We start from the raw sequence: 19,654 nt of genomic DNA, 5'->3' as shown, positions 1-19,654 counted from the left end.
GCGGCGCCGGGGCCGCTCGCGCGCGTGTCCCCGTTCCTGGAAGGCCGGGCTGGCGCGGGCCCGCGGCGCCGTGTGGGAGGGCGGCGCGTTTGGTAGGGGCAGGGTAGGAGTTTCAAACGAGTGATTTGGGGTTGTTTACAGCGTTTCTTTCCTCTTCCCTGTTCAGTGGTTGGTTACAATTGCAAAGCAAAATTACAGCTTTGCTGGAGGGATGTGGGAACTCTCGGGCGCTTCGGCTCCAGGGCTCGCAAACGTCCTTCGAGGAACGGGACGTGGGAAGATCTGGCGTTAATCTGGTGATTCTCCTCGAGCTTCGTGTGCCAGAGCACGTTGCTCCAGACCATAGTTGCGTTTTCTGGCTCCCCGGCTGCGTCTCCTCTCTCCACGTTGTCGCCCCAGGAAGCGCGTTCTGCTTTGGATGGGACGGCGGACACCAAATGCAGCTGTTCAGCTCTTCTGGGCCGAAATCTGAGGACAGGGCTTGCAGAAAGCTGCAAGAGGAGGGGGCGGCAGCGGGTAAAGCTGCAGCAGGGAAGGCGGCTGAAAATGTTGGTGAACTGACGCAAAAAAAATATGTTTGGAGCTGCCTTGGGTGCGTGTGGACGCGTGAACGAGTCCTGGCCAAGGGCTTTTGCTCGGTCCCCTCGCTTCGCTCACATGTGAATAGGGACCAGGCGTTTCACTGGGCTGACAAAGGTGACGGTGGCCGAGCCTTTGGCTTGACAAGCCTGAGGCTCACAAGGTGTCGTCTTTATCCGTACAAGGTCTGTGGTTGGGGGAAACCCAAGTGCCTGGGTGTGCGAGGAGGTTCGGCTTTGTCAGGTGTTTGGGTCCATCAATGCTGGGAAGCGCTTTGGCAAGTGTCACCTTTTGGGACAGGGGCTCTCGGTGGCATGCGCTGCCGTTGCAGCGGTGCAGACTGCGTGGGGTGGGGGCTGGGTGTGTGACTGTGAGTATTTCCTCCTCACGCGCACCCTGCAGGGTTGTTCCCGCACCCACCTGCTCTCTCCTCCACCGGCAGCTCCCTGCGGGTCACGATCTCCGTGTCCAGGGCCCGTTTAACGCTCATGAGCTCCCGGTACTCATGGACCACGTTCTGCTTCAGCTTTTGCAGGGAAAGCCCCAGCTCGGGGAGCTTGTGCTCAGCATCCTCGACAACCCCGTGCTCCTCAGCCTCAGCGATGCCTCTTCCCTTCGCATCTCTGCAGGTGGGAGCTTTTCATTCCTGCTGCTATTTGCATGTGCTTTGACTGGTTCCGAGCTCTTGAATCTGCCTGCCTGCAGCGGGCCTGGGCTGGGATAGATGGAGAAGGGCTGTAGGATGGCAGAGCATCTAGTGGAGCGAGGACGAGGTGTGTGAGCCCCAACCTCGTCTGGTACCGGGGGACCAGGACGCACCTGGGTTTTGGATGGAAGTTTCTTCTGCAGCGAGAAGGAGCTGCCGAGGGCTGGCACGCTGGCACAGCCGCGTGTTTCTGCTTCAAGGAGCGATGACTCCACCTTCGCTAAGTGCTTTGCCCAGCTTGGCACTGCGGGATGAAAAGGCTTATTTGCATTCAAATGCCTTTTGCCTTTAAAAAGTGTGTCCCTCCTTTGTTGTTGGCGCCTCAGCTTCTTCAGCAGCACCAGGTTGTTCTCTGCAGTCGTGCGCTGGTTGATCTCCTTGATCTCTTTGTTGGTGTTGGGAAGGGGAGATGAAGGTGCCGTGGCACCACAGCCCCCCGTCCTCCTGCATTCATCGCAGGGTGCTCATGGAGACCCTAAAGAGCTGGTTCCCAGGGGCGTTTGCCACCGATCTTTGGAGGAAACAACAAAACAGCTGCCTAACAACACACGTCTGTCCTTGCTAGCTCAGTGCTATTATTATTATATACAGATCTCAGTGACTGTGATAGAAACACAGCCCCCAGGCTGGGCGGGGGCATCGAGGAGAGCTGCAGAGCACATTAGGGGCACGTTTCATCCTCCAGCAGCTCTGGCTCTCCCGCGGGGCTTGGGGACAGCTGGGGACGGTGGCCTGGGTGAGGGGACGGTGGCCTGGGTGAGGGGACGGTGGCCTGGGTGAGGGGACGGTGGCCTGGGTGAGGGGACGGTGGCCTGGGCAGGGGACGCCCAGGGTGCGGATGCGCAGCAGCGCTCGGTCCTGCTCCTGGGAAGGGCTGAAGAGCAGCGCTGGCCGTGGAGCGATGCCCGGCTCCAGTGAAACCATTAAACGGGCAGATGAAAGGCAGGAGTTCAAAGGCAGGAGTCCGTGCAGCTAATGAAACATCAGCCTTTCATGGCCCTTTCATGGGGGAAGATTTCTTCACATCGGGAATATCCAACCCTGAAAATCATTTCCATTAAGTCCCAGCCCGTATATAGATTTGTGGGTCTCTAAGCTCTTAGCCACATAGAAGGGGAAAGTTAATTTGGCATATGTCTGATTTCTAATTGCTGTTGCCATGTGGATTCGTGTTTGACTCAGAAGAGCGAAGCGTTAGGAAGAAGACTTTGGGATCCCCAGCGTTTACAATAAGCGAAGGTAAGAAGAGCAGGTGGGGCCCGAAGCAGCGATACGCTCTGGGCAGGTGCGGGCGGCGTTACCGCGGTGCAGCGCCGTGCTCCCTGCCCAGCGGCGTGTGTGCTGGCATTGACCTTTGCCCCAGAATCCCCCGATGTGGAGCCAGGAGGAACATTTGCCCCTTCGTGTCAGATGCAGGATTTCTTCTGGTGAACGTTTTTCTGGAGGCACAGAGAACCACGAAAGAGCCTCAGAGCCGAGCGTGGGGGACGACTTCTGTGCCCCGCGGCCGCCCGTTCTGCTCCGGCGCCGCGGGGCTGGCGGAGGCGGCAACGGCCTGGACAGCCAGCGCGGAGGGGTCGGCAGCGCGTGTCGCCTTTGGCACTGCAGCCTGCGCCAGCTCTCAGCTCTTGTGTTTCTGGTTCCAGATGGACGACTTAAGCTCTCTGTTATTCTCACCACGAGGTGCATCCCTCGTGGGCACGGCAGCACACGCTCGCGCTTCGTGCGTGTTTTTCGGGAGTGGGTGAGCGAGGGAGCAGCAGCTCCTAAGAGCCTGAGAGTGGGGAGCTGAGGGAACCGGCCCTCCCTTCCCCCCAGGGGCTCCGTCTGCCTCCCAGCCTGCGCCTGAGGACGTTATCAATCCCAGAGAGGCTGAGTTTGGGGTTTAATGGGTCTTTTCCATTTCTAATTATGGCAGCGATGGCATTTTATTAGGCTGTGCGCCTCGTGCGTGTTCGGAACAGCGTGAGCTGAAATTCTTGCTTTCTTGGGAAAAAAACAGATTTATTTCCTTAAATGACTCGTCACGTTAAGCCTTGAAAGACTACAGGGGCTTGGGCGAGAAACGGCGGAGGCGCAGCACCGCAGGGGTTGAGACAGAGGGTGTTTCCTCTAGGGCCTGCTAGGAAGAGTAGATGTTTGCCCCTCCCGTGGAAGATGCTGATGCTAAAACCACTTGGCTCACACTAATCTGAACGGAACATCCGTGTTCCTGTTGGGTATGAGGTGTCTGGGGGTGCAGAGGAACGAAAGGTCTCAACTTGTCCGTGTCTGACTCCTGTTTACCTTCAGCTCTGCTCTGCTATGCCAACCGCTCCTGGAAACTGGAATTAAAAGCAGGATGCGACAGAATTAACTCCACGTGCCTTTTATTAGGTGAACCCTGGGAAATGAGGATTTCAGAGAGAACAAACAGGAGCATGAGATGTTTTATATAAATAAGGACAGACAGCTCTGACTTCCAAATCTGGCACAAGTAACAGGGCGAGGACTGCACACAACACACGCGGAAACTCGGCGCGGTGCTGATGTCCGGCTTTAATAGCACCGCTTGCTTGCAGAGGTGGTGGAGACGTATTTAACGCTGGAGCTGCTTCCACCGACCACGCAGGACCTGGCGGCGCCTTGTCCACCGGTTCCTGCGGCACAGATTCCGTCTCCAAGGCCGCTGCCGAAGTTCAGACAGTTCCCGCCTCCGTAACCGGCTCCTGCGGCCGTTCTGGTCACAGCTGCGGGAGGAAAGCACCCTGTGCAGGGGCGGCGCGGGCCGCGGGCCCCGAGCCCGGGGGCTACGCGCACCGGGCACCAGAGTCTCTTTACAAGTTACTTACAGATATTGACTGCGCTGGCAGCTTCTCCAGAGAGCCTGTTGGGGAGCAAAATGGCACAGTAAGCATTCGAGGAGAACCCGTGCACAGGAGCTGCTTGAGAGTTTCCTTGGAATGTTTTTAGTGGAAAGTTTGCACAAAAGGTGAATTTCCCAATTGTCTTCATGGGCAATCGCTTGCCTTTAAACAGGCTTGGGAACGTGGGAGCCCTGGGGTCTCTTCTAAACCCACCAAGGGTCTGTGACACCGCTGGGAACGGGGATGGGAGGCGCCCCACCTGCTCTCCTCGCCCTCCAGCAGCTTCCTGTAGGTCGCGATCTCGATGTCCAGGGCCAGCTTGACGTTCATGAGCTCCTGGTACTCGCGCAGCTGCCGGGCCAGCTCGGCCTTGGCCTGCTGCAGCGCGGCCTCCAGCTCGGCCAGCTTGGCCCTGGCGTCCTTGACGGCCGCGTCCCCGCGCTGCTCGGCGTCCGCGATGGCCGCCTCCAAACCGGAGCACTGCGGGGAAGACAGCGGTTGCATTCCCCGTCTAGAGCACAGACCACTTCTGTGTACCCCGAGGTTGTGATGCCCAGTCTACGCGAGAAGAATTTGGGTTAATGTCTCTAGGCGTGATCTTAACGATCGTTGAATTGATCCAAGTCCTGGGCCAGGTCACAGCCTGCGTTTAATGGAACTCCACACCTCTTAACATCTCCTTAGGTTTACTGATATTGCGTGAAGTTACTCTTAGTGATGTTACTGCACTGAGAGAAGTGCTGTCCTGTTCAGTCCTGATCCAGCGGAACTCCCTGAGATGCCCTTGTTTTCATTCCCTGGCGCTGGCTGCGCGCCCAGAGCTCAGACCACGCTCGGGGGTTTGTCTTGGGCGTTTCGCTGCCCCTTACCTGCTTCTTGACGCTGTCGATTTCAGAGCGCAGGCGCTGGACGTGGCGGTTGAGCTCGGAGATCTCCTGCTTGGTGCTGCGGAGGTCGTCCCCGTGCCTGCCCGCCGTAGCCTGCAGCTCCTCGTACTGTCAGGGGAGAGGGAAATACATGGGGTTTGGAGCCAGGCGGAACGGGAGGATGTGGGTGCTTGCACTCAGAAATGTGCGTTTATTCTCTACCCGAAACTGGCACTTCCAAACTTTATAGGATGATTAAATCTGAAGATATCCTGGGTTATACAAATCACAGCGGGACCCGCTTTCCCTTGGGGTTTGGGGAGGGAATGCGGGTTCCCGTGGCGGAGCCTGCCCGGGTGCTCACCCTGCTCTGGTACCAGGCCTCGGCCTCGGCGCGGCTGCGCTTGGCGATGTCCTCGTACTGCGCCTTCACCTCGGCGATGATCCCGTCCAGGTCCAGGCTGCGGCTGTTGTCCATGGTCAGCACCACCGAGGTGTCCGAGATCTGGCTCTGCAGCTGCGACAGCTCCTGCGAAACAGCGCGTGGTTCGGTGAGTCCTGAGACACGAGTGTCGCTCGGAGGGAGGAAACGCCCCGCGTTAGAGGCTAAGTCTGGGTGGATAAAGGGATTTTTCCAAGCCAGTTTCAGGCAGGGTTAAAACAGAGGGTGGAAAGGGGAAAGCATTGAATTATTGAATGCAACAGAGTGGGAAATAATCAGTCCTGAGCATCCGAGGTGGGAAAGGAAGACATGAGAAACTGGGAGGAGGGTGCAAATGCTGGTGCTTACGGCTTCATAGAGGGCTCTGAGGAAATCTATCTCCTCCACGAGTGAGTCCAGCCTGGCCTGCAGCTCCGTCCTGTTCGTGTAGGCAGCGTCCACCTCCTGCAGGGAACACGTCACGAAAGCCAACAGTTTTCGCAGAGGCAGAGCTGGCGAAGGCGCTTCTGGCTGTTCCCGCAGCCTGGGCACCCACCTTCTTCAGCACCACAAACTCGTTCTCGGCAGCTGTGTGCTTGTTGATCTCCTCTTCGTACCTGCGGGATGGAAACGCACGGGCAGTCTGGGCTTGGACAAAGTTATTTTGTACTTTCACGACCAGCTCTGATGTTTTTCTGTGTACGGTTGGGTACCTTGGTCTCTGAGCATTACCGTTTTCTCCCTGTGACTTTCAGCCATGGGGAGGTGAGGCTGAATGTGTCTCCTATTAAGCTTAACCTGGGCCTTGCTCAGGAGATGCTATCAGCAGGAAGGGCTTATTGCAACAGGGCGCAGACGGACAGACTTACTTGCTCTTGAACTCCTCGGCCAGGCTCTGCACCTTGCTCAGCTCCGCTGCCAAGTTGTGCCGCTCCGCCAGCAGACTGTCCAGCTGCCTGCGGAGGTTGCTGATGTAGGTCTCAAAAAGGGGCTCGATGTTGTTCCCGACCGTTTTGTTCCCCTGTTCTTGCAGAAGGGCCCACTTGGTCTCCAGGACCTTGTTTTGTTGCTCGAGGAATCGGACCTGGATAGGGAAGGATGGTTCAGAAACAGGGACTTTAGGATGGTTTTCCTTAGAGCGGCAAAGTACAATCCTGCGAGGATTCTTTACACAGCTGTTGCACATCTGGTGTTCACATTCCTGCTCTCTTTGCAAACTCTGCTTCCTCTCATCCTCTGGCACCATCTTCCCCGTTGGCTGGTCTCCTCTCAGCACCAGCGTGAGGGCTGAACGGGCTCAAAGCTGGAACCCCTCAGGTTTTATTCCCAAGCTGCTGATGCTGTAAATTATGGGACAAGAGCAGCAAAACTGCTGAGAAAGATGTAATTGCCCTTCTTTGTGCCAGCCCACCAAGGAATCAACACAGCATAGCCAAGAAACGTCTCACCTTGTCGATGAAAGAGGCAAATTTGTTGTTGAGGGTTTGAATCTGGTCCTTCTCCTCCTTTCGGATGCTCTGGATGGTGGAGTCGATCTCCAGGTTGAGGGGTTTCAACAGGCTCTGGTTGACGGAGACGGCTTGGATGCCTCCGGCAGGGACAGCAGGGAACGCAGGGCCGCCCACGGCACCACCAAACCCGAAGGCACCAGCAGCTGCGCCACCAAAACCACAGGACGCCCCAGCGCCTCCAGCTGCAGGTCCGTAGAAGCCGCCACCTCTTGCAGCCACCGCGATCCTCCGGCATCCCCCGAGACTGTAGAGGCTCCTGCTTCCAAACCCTCCGGCAAACCTCCCGTACCCAGCCGTGCTGCAGGTTGCACCTTGGGACACGGACCCTACGCAGAAGCTGGTGCTGCCGGCGTTCGGGGTGAAGGCAGACGCGGCGCTGAAGCCGGTTTTGCTCTGGTTCCTCGCGGCGCACAGGCGAGACATGGCAGCCGATGGGAGCGGGGGAGAGCGGCAGGAAGAACGAAGCAGGAGTGAAGTTGTGCTCCCCGGGCTGCGACCGGCCCTTTTATACCTCCCCGAGCCGGGGATGGGTCCGCGCTGCTCATCCTGCTGATGAACTGGGCTCGGCACACCCGGCAGCACGGCGGACGGTGAGTTCACCGCGGGCACCGATGAAGCACTCGCAAAGTGCAGGAGTTGCATTTTTTTTGTGACAGTCACGATCTGGCTGTCGAAATAATCTGAGAAAACACTAAACGCTCCTGCCCACCCTTGCCCACTCCCTGCTTTCTCCTCTGCAGGGAGATGGTTCCCACGTTGGGCAAGCGCTCGCTCACCTCTGTTTCACGGATTAATCAATGCCCTTGCGCAAAGGCGCGCTGTTTCACGGCGCTGCTCTCGCGGGTCTCTGTTCCTGCTGCTGTGGTTTGGAGCGAACCCAGCGGGGCAGCAGCACCGCAGGCCACAGCTTGCCAGAGATCTGGACTCTTGTTCTCATGCCCAAACAGGAGTCGTTTAAACCAGGACTGGTGGAGAAGGGAGAAAGGAGATGGAGGGAAGGGCACAGGGGCGATGGGGCTTTAGCAGAACTTTCAAACCATCAGCTGTCAAAAACCAGCTGGGGAGCAGAAGATACATGGAGGCTCATTTTATGAATGGCATTTTCAGACCTTTATGCGAAAAGTGTCTACGTTTCATTCTGATTCAGGCTGACAAGAAGTGGTGAAATACCAGAGTGACCAGAGGGAGATACCGTTGGCTGTGACGACACTAAACCTGAGTTGGCGATTTCTCACAGCTTCACCTTCTCAGGTTTCGAGCTGTTTCCTGACTCACGGGGTGAAGCCCGTTCCCAGGCTGCCCTCCCCACGCCTCTTGGTTTTCCCCCAAATCTCTTATGCACAAGAAACCCAGGGCCTGGGGTCCAGCCGTGGGTCACAGACAGTCCCTGTGCTCTTCATCCGCACAGCACCAGGGCAAGTCCTGCGGTGCATTCTCTGGTGAAGTTACAGCGAGCAGCACTTCTCAGGAGAGGAGCTTCTGTGGCTAAGCTGTGCAAGTAAGCTCAGGCTTACGGCTAAGTCTGTCCTAAAGAGCTCTGTAAGAACATTACGGGTAGCAATTAGCAATCAGTTCCCTCCATGCATTGCAAATCCCAGCCCCTGAGTGCAAGCACCTTCCTTTTCATTGTGCCTGAGGTTTTAATCCGGGCCGTGCTGGAGTTAACGAGGACCGTCCTGTGCCGCTGCAGTACCAGCCCCAGGCCATGGCCACGGCTGTGGAACTTCCGTTGGGACGGGATGCAGGAGGTGACATCCACGGTGACCGGACAGCTGTGCGCTGCTCACGAACAGGCACACGGACCTTTGCCAGGGTGGCTTTTTGTATTTTGCTTAAAAAGCGATGCCCTGGGAGAGCAAATGTTGTGGGCCCAGCCTTTCCCGTGCCAGACAAAGGGCTTTGTAATCTCAGTTTTATGACCCGGGTGTTGACGCAGCGGATGGCATCCGTCCCGCGTGCCTGTCGGCTGTGAGCGGTACATCCTCTGCTTGGAGAGTGTGTTTGGGCAGCGGAAATGATGGGAAACCGCTGGTCTGAAGGAAAACCTGACCCGAGCGTGTCGTCCGGGCGCTGCCCGTTGCCCTCTGTTCTCTGCCGTCCCTGGAACTCGTGAGGTACACGGGGCGAGGGTTGGGACTTTCCTCCCGAGGGCACCTGTTGGAGGGCTCTGTCACTCCGGAGCTCCCAGCCTGCTTTTCCTTCTCAGTTAATTTCTCCCGATTAGCCAGAGCCACATCTGAAATTGCTGCGCCTCCTGCTTCTTCTCCACCTTCCCTAAACAAGGTCTTGTCTCCAGTGTATTCTGGGACTGTGAGCAGTGGATCTTGAAATCTTTCCTTTTCCAACAGGTATCCTGTTCTTGGATGTTATCTATAGCTGTTGGATGGGTGACATCGTGTTCAACGGAGCGTGTGAACGCACGTGGACCTGACCCTCCTGATAGTGAAGGAGGCGGAATATCGGCATCAAGAGCCAAGATAAACCCCTGGACCCGCGTGGCCGGCGCTCGGAGCAGAGGGGAACGCTCAACCCGCCCAGGCTGCCGTTTGCTGCCCGGCACCGGTGCTCAGGTGAGCCGGGCACGGTCAGAGGGCTTTGGAGGTGGCTGATGCACCTGAACAAGTCGGGCGGTTGCTCTGACTCCCCCGGTAATTAGTTCCCTATTGTCAGGAGTCTGTGCAGGTACATGACACCTTGGCACTGGCCTCTGTGCCCCCGGGAGCCCAGGCTGCTGGCTGCCGCGGAGCGAATGCGTCCAAGACCGTTTCCCTGTGCCGGCTCCTGCCTTGGCGTGCCCCGTGTTTGGCTTCGGGTGTTTTACAGTGGGGGGAACACGGGAATGATGTTGCGAGCTCCCTCGGAGCTGCGCTGTGCCCGTGTGTTCTGGCTGCCGCTGGACACAGTCAGGAAATGGGAATGAGGAGCAAAGACCTGCGCCTTTAACTGGGCAGGGTCCTGGCAAAAGTGCTTGTTATCTGCATTTGCATTTGTTGTTCCCCATCTTTAATTAAAAGGTCCACGCAATAGAATAAATTACATGTGCATTTTTATTAGACAAACACCAGAAAGTGAAGAGAGACAAACAGTCATGGGACACGTTTTATATACAAAATCCGGCCAAAAAAATGCTGAGCTGTGACAAGCAAGTTGCGAATTTAAAGCAGCGGGACTCGTGTTGGGCAGCAGAGCCCCGTGCGGCACGTGCCAGACAACACAGCGGAGGGAGCGTTCCTAAAGTGAGGCGAGGGCGGCCCCCGCGGCGCTGACCCCGCTCTGCTTTAGCAAAGGACCAGCGCTAAGGTGGTTTCTGGCAAGTGGAAAGGAAACTTTTAGCTTCTGTAACTCCTTCTGGTGGAGGAGGTGGAGACGAACTTGACGCTGGAGCTGCTGCCGCCCGCCAGGCCGGCGCTGCCCACCGCGGGGCCGCCGGCGCAGCCGAAGCTGTTCCCCATGGCGCACATTCCCCCGCCCATGCTCAGGTTGCTGCCTCCTCCGTAGCCCGTTCCCACCGTTGTCCTGGTCACGGCTGCGAGAAGGAGAAGGGAAAGCTCTCAGTTTTGTGGGCATTGGCTCCTTGGCGCAGAGACGCGCTAACGCTCAAGTCACGTAACTGCGCGTAGCTTAGAGACTTACAGATATTCACTGGGACGCCGTCTCCAGCCAGCCTGGTAGGGGACAGACAAGGGAAGAGGGTAAGAAATCACAGAATGATAGAATCATCGTCTGCTGATACCAGGGGGAAAATCTAGGGTGCATTTCCTTTGGGGAGAAGAAGACAAACTTGGTGTGATTCAGGGACGCTTTGTGCGATGTGACGTCCTTTAGCTGGGACAAGCTTCCCTCCCCCGTCCCCGATGCCCTGCTGAGCGTTTCCAAACCGCTGAGTGTTTCCAGTGCTTAAACCGGGACTCGAGGGGTCGTGTTTCCCACCCACCTGCACTCCTCGCCCTCCAGCAGCTTCCTGTAGGTCGCGATCTCGATGTCCAGGGCCAGCTTGACGTTCATGAGCTCCTGGTACTCGCGCAGCTGCCGGGCCAGGTCGGCCTTGGCCTGCTGCAGCGCGTCCTCCAGCTCGGCCAGCTTGGCCTTGGCGTCCTTGAGCGCCAGCTCCCCGCGCTCCTCGGCGTCCGCGATGGCCGCTTTCATGTTGGCACACTGCGGAGGAGAAACCGCTGCTCAGATTGCCCACACAAGACCCAGGTTTGTTCTTGGCCTGCCCTGAAACTGCACGGCTTTATTCCAGCACCATCAGCATAACCAGCGACAGTTCTGTTCTTGAGATAAAAAGGGCAAAACTGAGCAGAACTCGCATAACTTGCCTCTGATCTTTTTCCTTCCTCTCCGTTGCAAGTCTAGGGGTAAAACAGTTAAAAGTGGGGGCTTTGCTGCCCCTTACCTGCTTCTTGACGCTGTCGATTTCAGAGCGCAGGCGCTGGACGTGGCGGTTGAGCTCGGAGATCTCCTGCTTGGTGCTGCGGAGGTCGTCCCCGTGCCTGCCCGCCGTAGCCTGCAGCTCCTCGTACTGTCAGGGGAGAGGAACCGTCAGCCGAGGGAAAAACCCACCATTTTTGGGGTCACGCGGGTGCCCGGGAGCGCGGGGCCCTCCCAACCCGGCAGCTGCAGCGCGCGGTGCAACATCCGAGAAGGTTTTCTTGGAACAGTCGGTCTTGATCTGTTCAAGACAAGACATGAAGATAACAGCCCGGGAACCCCCCCGTTCCTTCACCTTGGTCTGGTACCAGGACTCGGCCTCGGCGCGGCTGCGGTTGGCGATGTCCTCGTACTGCGCCTTCACCTCGGCGATGATCCCGTCCAGGTCCAGGTTGCGGTTGTTGTCCATGGTCAGCACCACCGAGGTGTCGGAGATCTGGGTCTGCATCTGCGAGAGCTCCTGCAAAGGGCCCAGGGCCGGGTGAGCTCACCCGCCCGGGAGATGCCGTTTCATCCCCTCCATGAACGTGCAGACCTGGGAGAGGCTGCAGATCGTTATCGCAGCAGCTCAGATGCTTGGTAGAGCTCGAAAGGATTTAGCATCTCCCGGGGGGAGAAATTACAGGCTTTCCGAGAAACGGAGGGAGGGGAGCCCTTAACCGGGGTGGCTGTGCTCACCGCTTCGTAGAGGGCTCTCAGGAAATTGATTTCTTCAACCAGCGCGTCCACCTTGGCTTGTAACTCCACCTTGTTCATATAGGCAGCATCTACGTCCTGGAGGACGAGACATTTAGGGAATGTGCTTTAAACTCTTATTAGCAAGTCAGGAACGTGCAGATCTCTGCAATGACAGGCCGGGGAAGGAAGCACGGAACAAAAAGCATTTGGCCTACAAAGGGATGGAATTGTGCGTGAACAGGTCAGAGCTCTGCAAATAACGCTGAGGTGTTAGGCTGGAATCTGCTCTCACCTTCTTGAGTGTCACGAACTCGTTCTCTGCCACCGTGCGCCTGTTGATCTCGTCTTCGTACCTGCAGGAGGGAGCCAGGAGCAGCATTTGTTTAGGCAGGCAGCAGGCGGGGGTGATCTGAGTGTGCTGGAATGAACTTCCTTAAGAGCATTTTGCATACAATGTTCTTTTCTCCTACAGAGCATCTGAATAAGAGACCATGAGCGTGTTCCTGGGCTAAACTAGTCAAAACAAGTACATCAAAAAGTTTTATAGAGTCTATTCTCTTTTTGCTGTTTCTAGCCATCAGTCGTGCTCCCCGTGCCCGTCTCGGGCGGATGGAGCGAGCTGTCCTGGGACTCGCAGACCTGCCGTGTCATTTCTTTTTCTCGGTAGGTAATTTAGTTAATAAGCCTTTGATCATATTCCAAATTATTCCCTGAATGTTTGTGCATTTGGAACTGTTACTTCGTTACCGTTTGTCTTGAGAAAATGTCACAGCCTTCGCTGTGGGGAATTCTCGTGTTCCGGACTCGCCCGGTTTGGGTTAAGGGTGCTGGGCGGAAAGAGCTGCCCCGGCCAGGTAAGGGCAGTCACTTACTTCTTCTTGAAGTCCTCCACCAGGTACTGGGTGTTGAGCAGCTCTCCCTCCAGCCGGCCCTTGTCGCCCAGCAGGCTGTTCAGCTGCACCCGCAGGTTGTTGATGTAGGTCTCGAAGAGCGGCTCCAGGTTGTTCCTCACCGTTTTGAGCCCCTGCTCCTGCAGCAGGCTCCACTTGGTCTCCAGCACTTTGTTTTGCTGCTCGAGGAATCGGACCTGCAAGCAGAAACATCCCGAAGGTGTTTGGACAGGACGGGGGCTCTCGCTTTCCGTGCGAACAGGGCGTCGCGCTCCAGCCGAGGGGAAACTTCTCTTCCCAGCTGGTTTTGTAGCCAGATTCTCACCTGGTACAAGAAAACAAGTTGCTACCTGGCTGTGGGGACCCTGCTCAGTGCTGCAAACACACTCTGCAGTGACCATGGACTTTCCTGCGTGACTGCTTTGCTAACTCAGGACAAGGTACCTGCGTTTTGTGAGGAGCGCCTGCACAATCAGGTAAGGAGCGCAACAAGGTTTGCACTTTGCTCTCGTTTTTGCAGTAAATGCAGTCAAATGCCATTTCTCCCTTCCCTCAGCACAGCTCCCCCACCCCACAAAACCCCAAACGGTGCAGCGTTTTCCTTGAAATCAGAGCAGCTGCTCGACCAGGACAGAAACCGAGCATCTAATTAACCAGGCAGTGAAGCGGCAGGCAGTGCCGGGTTTTGCCGTTCTGAAGCAGCAGTCGGAACGTGCCGCTGCTGTCGCAGCGATAACTTCACGTGCCCTGGAGGAAAACTCAGGGAACGAGCAGCCTGCATCTCCCTCCTGCAATTGGCGGGATTCCCTTCTGCATCGCTCGCATCTCACTTTAACCCTCTGAAACCGTTCCCAGGGCCCGGTGGAGGAGCCCGGCGTCTGCAGAGGGACGGGATGCTGTCTGGAGCTCGCGTTCTGCGCTGCCTGCAAAACGTCAGGCAGCCAAGGAGGAGAACCCCGAGTACCGGATGATTAATTCATAGCAACCGCTACGCAGCAGGTACCGTTCCCTGGGATTTCCGGGGACCGAGCATCTTCAGGCTCATTCCTCGCGTCTTTTCCTCCTTGAGCAGCTTGTGTGCTCAGAAACAGCTAAAGAAAGAGTCCTCACCAAAAAGAATCAGGATAAGATATTTAGGGAAGCTCATGTCTCACCTTGTCAATGAAGGAGGCGAATTTGTTGTTGAGGGTTTTGATTTGTTCCTTCTCCTCCTTTCGGATCCTTTGGATGTTGGGGTCGATCTCCAGGTTGAGGGGTTTCAGCAGGCTCTGGTTGATGGACACTTCTTGGATGCCCCCGGCTGGGAACCCAGGGCCACCAAACGCGCCGTAGCCAAAGCCACCGCCATACACGCTGCCGGCGCCGCCGCCAAAACCTCCGTAGAAGCTGCCGCCCCGTCCAGCCACCGAGATCCTCTTGCATCCCCCCACGTTGTAGAGGCTTTTGCTTCCGAAGCCGCCTCCGACCCTGGCGAAGCCACTGCCGGCGTTGCAGCTGCCGACGCGGGTGACGGAGCGGGAGCTGAAGCTGGTGCGGCAGGTGTTGGGGACGATGGCCGAGGCGGCGCTGAAGCCGCTTCTCCCCCTCTGGATGCGGACGGTGGACTGGCGAGACATGGCTGGCGCTTCAGGCCGGGTGGATGCTGCAGAACAGAGGAGCGGCGGCGCTGGCCTGGAGCGAGGAGGAGGAGGAGGGAGCAGGAGAGATGAACCTGTGCTCTGCACGGGCTCCGAGAGCCCTTTTATGCATTTGTGAGACTGGGATGGGTTTGATGAGGTTGGATCATCTTCCTGATTAATTAAGCTTGGCATGTCCAACAGCATTCTGGAGGGTGAACTCACTCCACACACACGCCCTGCTGAAATAATGCAGCCGGGTTCTGAGCAACAGGGCTATTGTTGGGGAATAACTGTCGCCCCGTGCCGCCTCTGGAGCCAGGCAGACTCCGGCAGAGCGCTGGAAAGTGCCCGTGAGTCACTGGGCACGGGAGGAAAACACCGTTCACAGCGCCCGGCACCGCGAAACTTCATCCCTGGGGATTGGTTTTGCCCCTTTTCTGTTCGCGTTAACGAGTTACGGTGTTGTAGGAAGGAACCCCTGTCGGGCAGGGCCGTGTTCTACAGCCAGCCCTGCACTTTATCCTGGTTGTTGTGATAGATACTGCGTGCTTCCCTCCAGCCCACACAATGTACCTGCAGAAACAGCTCCACTTCCATCCCTAGATAAGCTCAGCTCCCTGAGCTGCTTTCTTCTGAAAATCCTGCTTCTCCAGGCTTCTTCCATCCCCGAATATATATATATGTGTATATATATATATATATATATGAATGAAAATGGAATGTTTTGACAAGGTCTGTATTCACCTGTGGATTTTGGCAGCTGCCATTGAGCTCTATCGCAAATAGTTGTGCTACTAACTCAGCTGTGAGGTTTTGGACGTTGGCGTTTTAACAGGATGGAAACAAACAAACAGACAAAATAGGAAGAAGGATGTGGGAGCGGGAGCTGCTCCATGTGTGGTGGCTCTATAGCAATGGGCACTCCAGGGTGGCTCTATAGCAATGGGCACTCCAGGGTGGCTCTATGGCAATGGGCGCTCCGGGGCTGCTCTGTGTGCGGTGGCTCTATGGCAATGGGTGCTCCGGGGTGGCTCTATGGCAATGGGCGCTCCGGGGCTGCTCCCTCACCCCGTTCACAAACACCCCGTAGTTTCCCAGCGATGGAATCGGCTCAGTCAGTGCCGTGCGTCCAGGTCCCCGGTCACGCACGCGGTCCGGCTGCAGGCACCAGCGCAGCCCTTTGCTGTGCGCTCAGCACGGCTGGTAGAGTAACAAGTCAAATAGGAAAACATGAAAACAATTCATTCTTCAGGACAGCGAGTGTTTGTGGCCCTCGTGTGCTCCGGGGTGTTCAGGAAAGGATGATTCATACCTGATTTATTTACCCAAGAGAGTGAACTTGCAGATGCAACCCCCCAAACAGCTTCCCTGGGTTGTGTGCGCGTCCGAGCGGCTGCTGCGGCGTGGGAACAACGCGATAGTGAGGAACAACCTGATATTGAGCAACAACGTGATACCAAGGAATGTCGTGATACTGAGGAATGTCGTGATACTGAGAAATGACGTGATACTGAGGAGCGTATCTGTGCTTCCATCTCCCCCGTCTCGCGAGGTGGCTGGGTAAGGAAACTCCCAGGTATTCTGTGTCCCCTTGTTTCCCCAGCACCTCGCTCCAGCGTTTGCAGTTGAGTTTCTAAACAAAAAGGGGGGGAGGGGGGAGGTAAATAGCAATCGTGAGTTCATTTTGGTGGCGTTTGAAGGGCTGGATCCTGCAGGTTTGCACTCATGGGAACCGGCGGGGGGGTTGCAGCCAGCAGCTCTGCGCCCGAAAGGCAGCGGGTTGTCGATCGCCCTGAGGGTTTTCCCCTCCGATCGACAGGTGTCACGACTTGATCTCCCCCCACGCAACGCGCTGGGTTTATGTTATAGACACAAGTCTCAGAAAGACGTTGGAAGGGTGCTGCAATGTGGCAGCTTTTGAAGCTGCGGCAGCTCCGCGGGCAGTCGCTCCCGGGGTGCGCTCGTCTCAGAACCCGTGTCCCCAATGCTTTCCCTTGTTCCCATGTGTTTGGGGGGATCCCCGTGTCCCCAGCACTGTCCCGTGTTCCCGTGTGTTCAGGGGGTCCCCGTGTCCCCAGCACTGTCCCGTGTTCCCGTGTGTTCAGGGGGTCCCTGTGTCCCCAGCACTGTCCTGTGTTCTTGTGTGTTCGGGGGGATCCCCGTGTCCCCAGCACTGTCCTGTGTTCCCGTGTGTTCAGGGGATCCCCGTGTCCCCAGCACTGTCCCGTGTTCCCGTGTGTTCGGGGGGATCCCCGTGTCCCCAGCACTGTCCTGTGTTCCCGTGTGTTCAGGGGATCCCCGTGTCCCCAGCACTGTCCCGTGTTCCCGTGTGTTCGGGGGGATCCCCGTGTCCCCAGCACTGTCCCGTGTGTTCGGGGGGATCCCCGTGTCCCCAGCACTGTCCTGTGTTCCTGTGTGTTTGGGGGATCCCCGTGTCCCCAGCACTGTCCCATGTGTTTGGGGGGATCCCCATGTCCCCAGCACTGTCCCATGTGTTCAGGGGGATCCCTGTGTCCCCAGCACTGTCCTGTGTTCCTGTGTGTTTGGGGGATCCCCATGTCCCCAGCACTGTCCCATGTGTTCGGGGGGATCCCCGTGTCCCCAGCACTGTCCTGTGTTCCCATGTGTTTGGGGGGATCCCCGTGTCCCCAGCACTGTCCCATGTGTTTTGGGGGGATCCCGGTGTCCCCAGCACTGTCCCATGTGTTCGGGGGGATCCCCATGTCCCCAGCACTGTCCCATGTGTTGGGGGGATCCCCATGTCCCCAGCACTGTCCCATGTGTTGGGGGGATCCCCGTGTCCCCAGCACTGTCCCATGTGTTCAGGGGATCCCTGTGTCCCCAGCACTGTCCCATGTGTTTCGGGGGGATCCCGGTGTCCCCAGCACTGTCCCGTGTTCCCGCGTGTTCAGGGATCCCAGCGGATCCCCGGCCGCGAAGCCCCTGCAGAGGTTCCCGGCTCCGGCGTGGGCAGAGCTGACTCAGGGTGCTGAAACCCACCCGCGCTTACTAACAGCGTGATGCGTCAGTACTTTCCCTTTCCCCCTCGGGCTCCTTTTTTACATACGAAACTTGTCTTTTTTGGCTAAAGAATACGCCAACTGCGTTGGAGTCCATTGTTAATAATAGTAATAACGCAGCTCCTCCAACCGAGTGAAAAGAAATTAATTTCTTTCCATTTCACATTTGCAGCAGGGTGGAGGTGATGCGGTTGTCACTCATCTGGAAGGAATTTGGAGGTAATTACCGAAGGCAGGACTGAGAGCACCAGGAGCTGCAGCTACAGGTCTGGGGTATGGGGCGTCGGGGGGGCCCGGCTCTGTTGGTGCAACACGGGGTTTCCAGGGAGCTCCCGGGAGCGTCTCCCCTGCACCTGCAGCTCCAGACACGCCGCGGGTTTGCTGCTCCGCTGCAGATAGCTCGCTCCGATACGGACTCTTCCTCCTCCGCCGCTCGCCCCGTAGCTTTTCCTCCAGATCAAACAAAAGGAGCCGCGGCTGGGCAGGTCCCCCCGGGCAGAGTCCGTCCGCGAGGTCAGGCAGGTGCCAAAAGGTTCTTCCCTTCCCCTCTTGTTTCTTGGTCCCAGGCCGAGCAGAGGGATGCGCGTCCCCGACCCAGCGGCAGGAGGTCCCTTTGCACCCTGTTGTAACCTAGGAGTAGAATCTTGGCCGGGTTTGGTTCTGACATCACACTGATATCAAGGTAATAACTCAGAGAGTGGGAACGTGAGTTCTGGCTCTGTCGGGGCAGCTCCAGCCCCTTAGTGGGAAATCGGAGGCGCTTTCTGTGCGCGCAGCCGGCGAGCGGGGACGGAGCAGGGAGCCCTTGTCGGTGCTGGGTGCCCTTGGTCAGACTGGGCTGGAGTTTTCACACGTGCCTCTTGTGTGTTTTGTTTGCAAAAAAGTACATTTACTTGCAAAATAAGAGTGTGACTTACTAACTTGGGTCGGTTCACCTGTGCTACCTAATCTCAGTTTAATTATCAGCAAAGTCAAGGCTGTAATTTAGGTTAATTGCTTAAATTAAAGCCTTTGGGTTAAACTTGGGCTGCTAACCTAAATTCAAACCCTACTCATTTTGACCGTAATTTACTATTTCATCCCAAGTTAATGAAGTCCCGCTGGTCACCCTGAGCCTTTTCCACGGGGAACCACGCGACTCGCAGCGTCCCGTGCCGCAGGGGCCTCGGGGACGGTTCCCGGGGTGAACTGGGGGTCCCGCGGCCCCCGGAGCCGTTCCCAGCAGTATCCGCGGGCCGGGCAGCTCTGGCTGCGGGATGCTTTGAAGTGGAGGCGTGACCTGCTTGGTGCAGATGATGGTGTTCTGGGCAGCGCGGGGGCACCGCTGCAGCCGGGTACCTTCACCTTCACCAGTGCCGTTGGTGCCAGGTGTTTTGTGCGGAGCGGGGAGGCCTTGTTTCCCCTGGTGCATCTTGAAAGAGCCTCTGGCTTTAGGTGGGTATGAGCTGATGCGTCCTTTACCCTATTTTATATGTAGCACCGTACCCAAAGAAACCTAAATACCCCAAACTGCGTTGTAATGCTTTGTCTTTAATGCCCGAATAGGGCTGCTGGGGCTCACGTGGAGAGCAAAGATCTTCCGCAAGGTTATCGCAGCAGCGTTGCAGCGTCGCCTCCTTTCTCGTGGCCCCAGGGTGCGTCTTTCCTCCGATACAGAAAATCCAGCCCTGGAAGGTCCCGGTGTTTCGGGTCGCTGTGGCTGCTCGTGGCGCGTCCCCCAGCTCCATCGCTCCATCCTGCTCCTGCTGCCGCTCTCCTGGCAAAGAGCCGGAGCGGGAGGTTTGATTTCTCCCCGTTTACCCCGGCGGGACGTGTGCGGCACCGTGCTCAGAGCCGGTAAGATAAACAGGGATTATTCACCTGTCCTGGGGAGCGTGTCCGGCCGCGCCGCGGCCGTTTCACGAGCCCTGGTGTTGATTTGCGGCGCGGTGCGGCACACGAGCCCCGCGGCCGCAGCGCCGTCCCCAGCCGCTCCGGGAGCCCAGCGCGATGTCGCTGCTCGGCTTAAATAACAAAGCTCGGAGCAGACAGGTGGCAGCTGGGAATATTGTTCTGCTGCCGGTTTTGCTGCGTTACCCCCCCGCAGC

General features: G+C 57.3%; 2 protein-coding genes and 1 long non-coding RNA gene across 7 annotated transcripts in view; 1 reads left to right on the top strand and 2 right to left on the bottom strand.

Annotated features, from left to right (window-relative positions):
• The window catches only part of LOC110355946 (uncharacterized), a 32,559-nt gene that overhangs the window by 5,301 nt on the left and 7,604 nt on the right, over window positions 1-19,654 (top strand). The window contains exons 4-11 of one of the 5 annotated variants that reach the window (XR_010468445.1): window positions 1,106-4,256; window positions 5,452-5,548; window positions 9,278-9,499; window positions 12,613-16,107; window positions 17,740-17,786; window positions 18,134-18,249; window positions 18,654-19,001; window positions 19,113-19,403. This is a non-coding gene — a long non-coding RNA (uncharacterized LOC110355946). Of the gene's footprint in view, window positions 1-1,105; window positions 4,257-5,451; window positions 5,549-7,382; window positions 9,044-9,277; window positions 9,500-11,815; window positions 12,280-12,612; window positions 16,108-17,739; window positions 17,787-18,133; window positions 18,250-18,653; window positions 19,002-19,112; window positions 19,404-19,654 lie in introns of those variants that run through there. The other 4 variants (XR_010468447.1, XR_010468448.1, XR_010468446.1 and 1 more) reach the window with 4 other exon arrangements.
• Window positions 3,638-7,352, bottom strand: LOC102090194 (keratin, type II cytoskeletal 75). The gene is made up of 9 exons (XM_005514579.3): window positions 6,867-7,352; window positions 6,288-6,502; window positions 5,975-6,035; window positions 5,788-5,883; window positions 5,362-5,526; window positions 5,001-5,126; window positions 4,391-4,611; window positions 4,117-4,151; window positions 3,638-4,014 (listed from the first exon to the last, which is right to left on the bottom strand). The coding sequence occupies exons 1-9, from the start codon at window positions 7,350-7,352 to the stop codon at window positions 3,824-3,826; spliced, it is 1,596 nt and encodes a 531-aa protein (XP_005514636.2). The 3' UTR covers window positions 3,638-3,823.
• LOC102092874 (keratin, type II cytoskeletal 75-like) lies at window positions 9,959-14,544 on the bottom strand. Its single transcript, XM_065043463.1, has 9 exons — window positions 14,083-14,544; window positions 12,911-13,125; window positions 12,331-12,391; window positions 12,039-12,134; window positions 11,656-11,820; window positions 11,326-11,451; window positions 10,864-11,084; window positions 10,563-10,594; window positions 9,959-10,455 (listed from the first exon to the last, which is right to left on the bottom strand). The coding sequence occupies exons 1-9, from the start codon at window positions 14,542-14,544 to the stop codon at window positions 10,259-10,261; spliced, it is 1,575 nt and encodes a 524-aa protein (XP_064899535.1). The 3' UTR covers window positions 9,959-10,258.

The sequence above is a fragment of the Columba livia genome, chromosome 29 (assembly GCF_036013475.1).
Source record: "Columba livia isolate bColLiv1 breed racing homer chromosome 29, bColLiv1.pat.W.v2, whole genome shotgun sequence".
NCBI classification, from domain to species: Eukaryota; Metazoa; Chordata; class Aves; order Columbiformes; family Columbidae; genus Columba; species Columba livia.
The sequence above is the reverse complement of the archived record's forward strand: the minus strand, read 5'-3'. Positions and strand labels throughout refer to the sequence as shown.